This window comes from Cornus florida, unplaced genomic scaffold, assembly GCF_030987335.1.
Source record: "Cornus florida cultivar Cherokee Brave unplaced genomic scaffold, ASM3098733v1 CherokeeBrave_3.0.0_Hap2_Chr06, whole genome shotgun sequence".
Taxonomy (NCBI): domain Eukaryota; kingdom Viridiplantae; phylum Streptophyta; class Magnoliopsida; order Cornales; family Cornaceae; genus Cornus; species Cornus florida.
Genome location: NW_026775576.1, coordinates 57,720,197 through 57,727,450, shown reverse-complemented (window position 1 = coordinate 57,727,450; position 7,254 = coordinate 57,720,197). Strand labels below are relative to the sequence as shown.

The 7,254-nt window shown below is 35.7% G+C and overlaps 1 protein-coding gene across 1 annotated transcript; it reads right to left on the bottom strand.

Moving 5' to 3' along the window:
• Positions 1-476: 476 nt before the first annotated feature.
• On the bottom strand, positions 477-7,040 carry LOC132311593 (2-alkenal reductase (NADP(+)-dependent)). The gene is made up of 5 exons (XM_059809585.1): positions 6,425-7,040; positions 5,775-5,952; positions 3,857-4,023; positions 3,618-3,700; positions 477-1,043 (listed from the first exon to the last, which is right to left on the bottom strand). Exons 1-5 carry the CDS (start codon positions 6,671-6,673, stop codon positions 665-667), a joined length of 1,056 nt encoding a protein of 351 aa, XP_059665568.1. The 5' UTR covers positions 6,674-7,040; the 3' UTR covers positions 477-664.
• Between the last annotated feature and the right edge of the window lie 214 nt (positions 7,041-7,254).

Here is a 7,254-nt window from a genome sequence, read left to right as displayed (position 1 = left end):
AGTACAAAACCATAAGGTTATTATGTTCTTCAAATAGAAGATCAATATATGGCCATATAATTTCCCTAGGAAGACATTCATTTCTCTGCAGTATTGTGATATCTCCTCTCCTTTCAAAGTGAAAGGTAAAGGGTTCAAGTCTATGCGAGAGCATTCTTGGTTTACAATGAGGTTGCTTGGATGCCTAGCTCATCCCAACCGAATGGCTATTATTATTTTTTTCATTGACAAGTAACTCGCACCCCATTTGTCCCTATCAGAACTCGAACGCACACCATCCCTTTGCTAGGTAGAGGAAATATCATAACTACAACTATTGCATATATAACAATATAGGTTTTACCCACAGTAGTAAAAACAATCTAAATTACAGTTGGCAATAGAGATCCAGACCAGACAATGAAGTCTTTACCCTTTTTGCAATTTTTTTTTCCCAAAGGGGTGAAAACAATCTGAATTGCAATTGCGAACAGATATCTCAAGCACATAATAACCCCTTATTTGCAAGGATACACCAGTAAATGGAGTCAGATGTCTCAAACACATAATGACCCTTATTTGCAAGGATACACAAGTAAATGGAGTGTGAAATTTGTGGCAGATGGCTCTAATAAGAGTTCCATATATCTAACAAGTAGCATAAGACGCACCAAACATGCAAGAACTATTCACGGGCTACACGTATGACCTGCTTACCGATATTTTTCCCAGAAAATAGCCCAACAAAGGCAGCCGGAGCACTTTCCAAACCTTCATTCATGTCTTCAATGTAAACAATCTTCCCTTGCTTGTACAAACTAATAACTTCTTCCAGAAAGCGTGGAAATAGATGCAAGTAATCACTCTGAAGGAAGCCCTGCATCCTTATGCGCTTTACTACGAGATTGAACAAGTTGTGAACCCCATGGGGATCATACCTGCCTTGCTGGGAAACCATACCACAAACTGCAATCCGGCCATGAATCCTCATGTTGACAAGGGCTGCATCAAGCATGGCTCCTCCTACATTGTCAAAGTAAATGTCAATGCCTTCGGGAAAGTACCTGTTTAGTGAACAAGAAATTAGTCAGCAAGAAGATTGAGGTAGACTATCATCTGCAAAACTAGGGATACAGACTAAACACAACCTCTCAAAGAGTATAACATTCAATATCAAAATAGAGACATGAAAAATGGTGGCCAATAATCCAACGAAATAAATATTACACAGGCATGAGAAGAAGAGGGGTAACAGAAGCATCCTTTCATATGGATTGTCTTGAATCTGATAAATAGATTCCTGCATGAAATAGTTTCCTTCTTGTCTAAGTTGGGACAAGGAAATGGTTTTAGTCAAGTCCCTTGTGATGTCTTGATCTCACCTCTCAAATAGAACATCTAAGGTTTGTGTGGTATCAAAAAGGGGAAAAAGAAAAAACAATTTGAAAAGGGAGGCGATATAAGCACTCCATTTTTAAACAAATGCACTCCCCTTTTTGTTTTTTCTTTTAAGTAAATGACAAAAGTGTCCCTAATCTAACTAATGTTTGATTCTCTTATTGGTGAAGTTAGGGACAATAATATAATTTTCTTTAAAAGAGGAGTGCAGATGTTGACTCACTTAAAAAAAGGCATCCTTCTTCACATATAATTTATTATGTGCATATATAAAGCAGATTTTCTCGATTGAAAAAAAAAAAAAATCAAAACTGCAATTTCAATAGGATATAAATTAACAAGCACTTGATTACTAGTCACTGGTCACCCAAAAAACAAATGGTGGAAAGCAATCAATTATGCTTTTCATGACAACTGGAAAGAATCAATATAACTTTGAACAGAATACTGAAACTTCAGTAGGATATAAATTAACAAGCACTCGATTACTAGTCCCTGGTCACCCAAAAAAAAAAAAATTGGTGGAAAGTAATCAATTATGCTTTTCATGACAATTGGAAAGAATCAATATTAACTTTGTAAAAGGCATTTTTTGTTATTCAACCTAAAACCTTAAACCATTGTAGACCTTACAAGCCTTTATCCAACACCCAAAACCTTAATATAGACAGTTAGACACTATCCATAATTTTCAACAACCTAAATTCTGAAATCCTGCAACATGTTACCTTTAAAACAAGAATACCACAACATTTCCCCTTATACAAAGCCTACAATCATTCTAATACCTTTCATAGCCCTAAGCCTACTATGTTCATCAACATAAGCCAATTAATCACAATCCTCCGTGGTATCACTCTCAATTTTAAGGCGATGTGCCAATGTCTTCCCTCATTTTGGTAATAGAGCTTAGGGAACTGCTTCTTCACACTTGTCATGAGATAGTTTTTACAAGTCTAAATAATTAAAGCAAGTAGTAAAGATAGTTGGGTCTTCCTAGAATTAATCATTGGAGGAAGATAAGAATTGTCTACTACTTGTACCTCTCTATCTTTGAACAGCCAAAATTAAGAATTTAACCAACAATTATTAAAGCCCAAACACACACACATGCACACCTCTCAGTCTCTCTAATTAATATGTGTATTATATGTATATTATCCCTTATAATTTCCATTTGTTCTATAGTGAATTGTCAATGAATTTTGACAGTTACATTAAAATATCTAAAGATAAAATTTTAAAATTCAGTGAACAGGTAAACTTGGAAAAAGGGAGAAGAAATGAAATCTTATAAGCTCCCCGTCAGCTCTTTCCATCAGGAAGGGTACTGAAAGAGCTTAAATGGCCCACAAACATAAGTTCCATTCAACTAATCTTTAAACTAGCAAGCTGACTATCAGAAACTGATACAAACTAGATATCTTTGTGCAGTGAATTCTGTTAAGAGCATTTTAAAATCATAAATTTGACTCTCTATTTTAAATTTTTTTTTCAGTTATGTTTAACATGATTTGATGATGGCTCTGTTACTATTTTTATTGTTTCATTTATTGTATTAATATCACAAATAAACATTGCACCTAAACCCAAAAAATGAGGCCTCCACCATCTCTTTGGTGAACTCTTTTTCCTCTCAATTATGTTTTTCTCTTATATATATGTCACTACTTTACGTGGTTTTGGACAATAAGACAGACTTGGTTATGTAATCTTCCTATACACGTCTGAAAGGCAGCATAGGAAGTATTGACGTCAGGACCACGCGATCTACATGTGACTCTCAATCTCACAACCAACTTCTTTCTTTAACCAAATTTATTTATTTCATTTCACAATATTACAATTGCATGTGTACTTAGTGTAATAATTTATTTTACTGGTGTAGAAGTTATAGTCCTCATAATTTTTCTTCTTAAATTAATATCCCTAAATAGTCTTTTGAGATCCTAAAAGGAAATAACATACATAATAAATAAAGATTAATACATATATACAAATATTCTATAACAAATTCTACCAGAGTTACTCATGGATATTGCTCCTACAATTGATTCTTTAACCTTAGTTTCATTTCGTATCTCATTATCATCATTCCATGTCTTATAAGCTGCTGGTAAGCCAAATTTATCATGTGGAAATACTTGATTAAAAAATAAATTATCTAATATACTGAATTGAATGATGAGTCCACAAGGGCACTGAAATTGGACTAACAACATCAATCAAACTTTACTCACCTTTTTAAAGCTATGTCGAGGTCTGGCTCTTCTTTGTAGTTCAAAGCTTCATCAAACCCAAGTTTATTCTTCAAAAGATCCACCTAATATGTCCCATTCAAATTATTTTGCTAGTCAATGCAGATAGAAATCAATGACTGAACAGATTGTATCACTTGGAGAAGGTCATCACTTAAATAAGCCTTGTAAGAACTTTATAGAGACAGTGGTACTTTATAAATTTGTTAAAATAAACTTACTTTCTGGTTTGTGCCAGCACTTCCAACTACATAGCATCCATGTAACTTGGCAAGTTGGCCTACAAGCTGACCAACTGCTCCAGAGGCAGCGGAAACAAAAACATTTTCTCCTTTTTTAGGGGTGCAAACCTCAAAAAAACCAGCATATGCAGTAAAACCTGGCATACCTGCATCATTAAATCATGTATTTGTGGCTCAAAAAACTAATGCTTGGGATATGTGAAACTATATTCACCAAAAAGAGACAAAAATTGTCTTTCAGATCAACAAGAAAACAAATTTATGCATAATATGTTTAGGTTCTTTCTATTCAACTCCAAAATTGGCTGGAAAGTGAGTGAAAAGGGTCAACGAAGTTGCTGGTTTTTTAGTTCAGTGGAAAGCACCATGACTAGGTAGAGGAAAGCAATAATAAGGATAGAAGGCTGACTGCAAGAAATTCTACAAGGACCCCCAAGATTTCTAAGAAGAGGAATCGGAGTAAGACCTAAATTGGGACAATTTTTGTACAAAGTGACCACATTTAGATTTTAGACTCAAATCGACATTCTCACACTTGCCAATCCCACTTTTTACCACTTCACCAAGTAATGGCCGCTGCCAACTGAAGTCATATTTAATTTTTTTAAAGCTCTGGCCAGCAAAATTTGCCAATTCAAAATTCAACTAAATTCTGATGGTATAATAACAATGGCATTTCATATTGCTAGGAAATGAGGAGAAGGTTGATAAGGCCAACTAGCATATGGTCGAAACAAAGTTTTAAGGATGAATTGAGTAGTAGAAGTGGTCTATCATTGAGGGTGAGCCTTGGCACAATGGTAAGGTTGCTCCATTGTGACCTTGAGTTCAGGGGATTGAAATGGGAAACACTCTCTTCGCATGTAGAGATACTGCATACATATGATCCTCCCCAAACCCCGCAATGGCGGGAGCCTCATGCACTAGGCTAATCCTAGTTTTTTAAGTGGTCTATAATTCATGAGCTCCTCCTATTAAGAATGACTTGTAAAATATCAAGAACACAGATGATGGTCTTATTTAATCATTCTGATTGATGCAATGACTTTCTTCTGTTCAATGGGGAATTTTTTCAGAAAATATAGAAGTTTAGATGGTGAGGAAATTGGGACAACAAATGACTAGATTATTAGGGTTTATAGAAGGACGTAGTCAAATAATGGACCTTTCAGGGGATATAAAAATATATTTTTTCTTTAATAACTTCTAAAAATTTAGAATAATATTTCATGCTGGCAATTACTAGGCTTGCATAGCACCTCTTTAGGCTCAACAGGATCCTTAGTTAAAAAACCTTGGATGCATGTTTAATGTTAAAAAACAAAATGGAAGGAGTTTCTACAACACTACAGAAAAGCAAGGGAGATAAAGAATTGATAATATGTAAAAACAAAAACGTTGGCTAGAAAAAACAAAAGAAATCAGAACAAAACAAGTTGCATTGATCAAAGATCATATTTTTCCTACTCAACTAAACAAAAGTTGAATACATAAATTCACTCGCAAGCAAAATTCAAGAAATCAAAAGGCGATATGCAATGGAAGCCTCTTCTTTAAAGGGGAAAAAAAAAAGGTTTTCAGGAGCTAAATAGAAAGTCCAAGCCACAAAATACAAAGGAGCTACCCTCACTACACCAAACACCCCCCAAACCCCCACACAAAAAGGGAACAAGGCATATCGGATTTGGACAGTATAGAAGGTCTTCAGATTCTCGTAAAGCATAAAGCATAAATCACCATATCTGCTGTTTCTTTTTCTCCATCTCATACAAGAAATCCTTCAAGGAATAACAAGCACAAAGTGAAACAGATGGACTAAGCCCTCAGTTCACACAACTCATATACTGAAGTGCAGTTGTAAGAGATATAAAGTTACTGAACTAGAAAGTTATCATACCGAGAAGACCAACATAGTATGAGAGGGGGATATCATCTGGCTGAATTTTCCTCAACTTTTCAGTTTTCTGAATCAAGCTGTATTCTTCCCAACCCATCAACCCTGCAATCAGATCACCAGGCTTGAAATCCGGGTTATCAGAATCCACAACTCTGGACACACTGAATCCTTGGATGACCTTCACCAAATAGTTCAGCAGTCAAGCAATTAGTAGAGATTCGCATTGACATTGCTATCTACATGAAATTTTCCAATAGTAAAAGTGACAATTCCAGTATTTATACAAATACCGACATCCAAAATTACTTATTAAAGCTAGTGCTGGGAAAAAAATATCAAACTGGAACCCATTTCCAATTTGGTGGCATTGGCAAGCTAAAAGTAGCTTAAAGTTGAAAATCAGGCAGAAGTTCCACAAAAACGAAATGGGTTCGTCACGAAACGCAAAAATTGAATTGAAGATGTAAAATGCATGATCTAAATGGGGCCTTTGGAGATATGGAAGTCATGACCATAACTTATAGTCCCAATTCTACTAAACTCAACTTAGTCAAGCATTTTCCCAACTACTTGGAGTGCATATACAATTACATATACATGAATTACATATACAAAATTACACAAATACACACACAAAGAGGGTTAATTACCGAACCAGGAGTGAAAGGAGGAATGTAGGAGTCGTAGTTTTCGCGCATACGGCCACGCATGTAAGGATCGCAAGAAAGGTAGAGGTTCTTGACCAATAACGAGCCAGAACCCTTTGGAGCCTTGAGCTTAATCTTGTTGCCAAGCTTCAATTCCATGTCTGTCTCCGTTGGAGTTGTCTCTATGAATCCCTTGAAGATGATTTGCTTGTTCTCTACCTCTGTTCTTGCTTCTCCTCCTCCTACTTCCATTTTCTTCTGATATCTTAATCACAATCAAAATGTATATATATAACCCAGCATAAATTGATCCGTTCGATTTCAAGAGAAGTTACCAACAAAATGGACACGAAAAAACTTCGCTGTGTGTAAGATACTAACGTGTACGAGTTGTCGGAAAATGGGAGACTGCAAATAAAAATTGCTATACACAACTCGATTTGGTAGATTTTGTTTGGCCAGAGATTCATTTAATAAAAACTACTCCTCACGTGGCATTAGGGTTCATCCCACGTGGTTGTTCTGCAACCTCCCATTTTCTGACGGCTCGTACACATAAATATCTTACACTCAACGAAAGTTTTTTCGTGTCCATCTTGTAGAATGAAATTGATTCTACCATTTAGTGAAAATTGCTCTACACAACCCTCCTCTTTTTTTTTTTTTTTTTGGGCAAAGAAGAGAACAACGGAAAACAAGAACACCACCACCAAACTAAGGAACAAGACTCAGAACATCATCCTTAGCCAAAGCCAAGATCCCACACGAAATTTGGAAAGTCTTGAGGTCTTGCTTTTGAATGGTACACAGGGGCGTAGCCAAAAATTTTTTTC

Coding starts and splice junctions, on each gene's coding strand:
- LOC132311593 (XM_059809585.1), bottom strand. CDS start 6,673: ATGGAAGTAGGAGGAGGAGAAGCAAGAACAGAGGTAGAGAACAAGCAA. Junction 4,024..5,774: donor ATACTATGTTGGTCTTCTCG/GTATGATAACTT, acceptor TTAATGATGCAG/GTATGCCAGGTTTTACTGCA. Junction 3,701..3,856: donor GTGCTGGCACAAACCAGAAA/GTAAGTTTATTT, acceptor GGGACATATTAG/GTGGATCTTTTGAAGAATAA.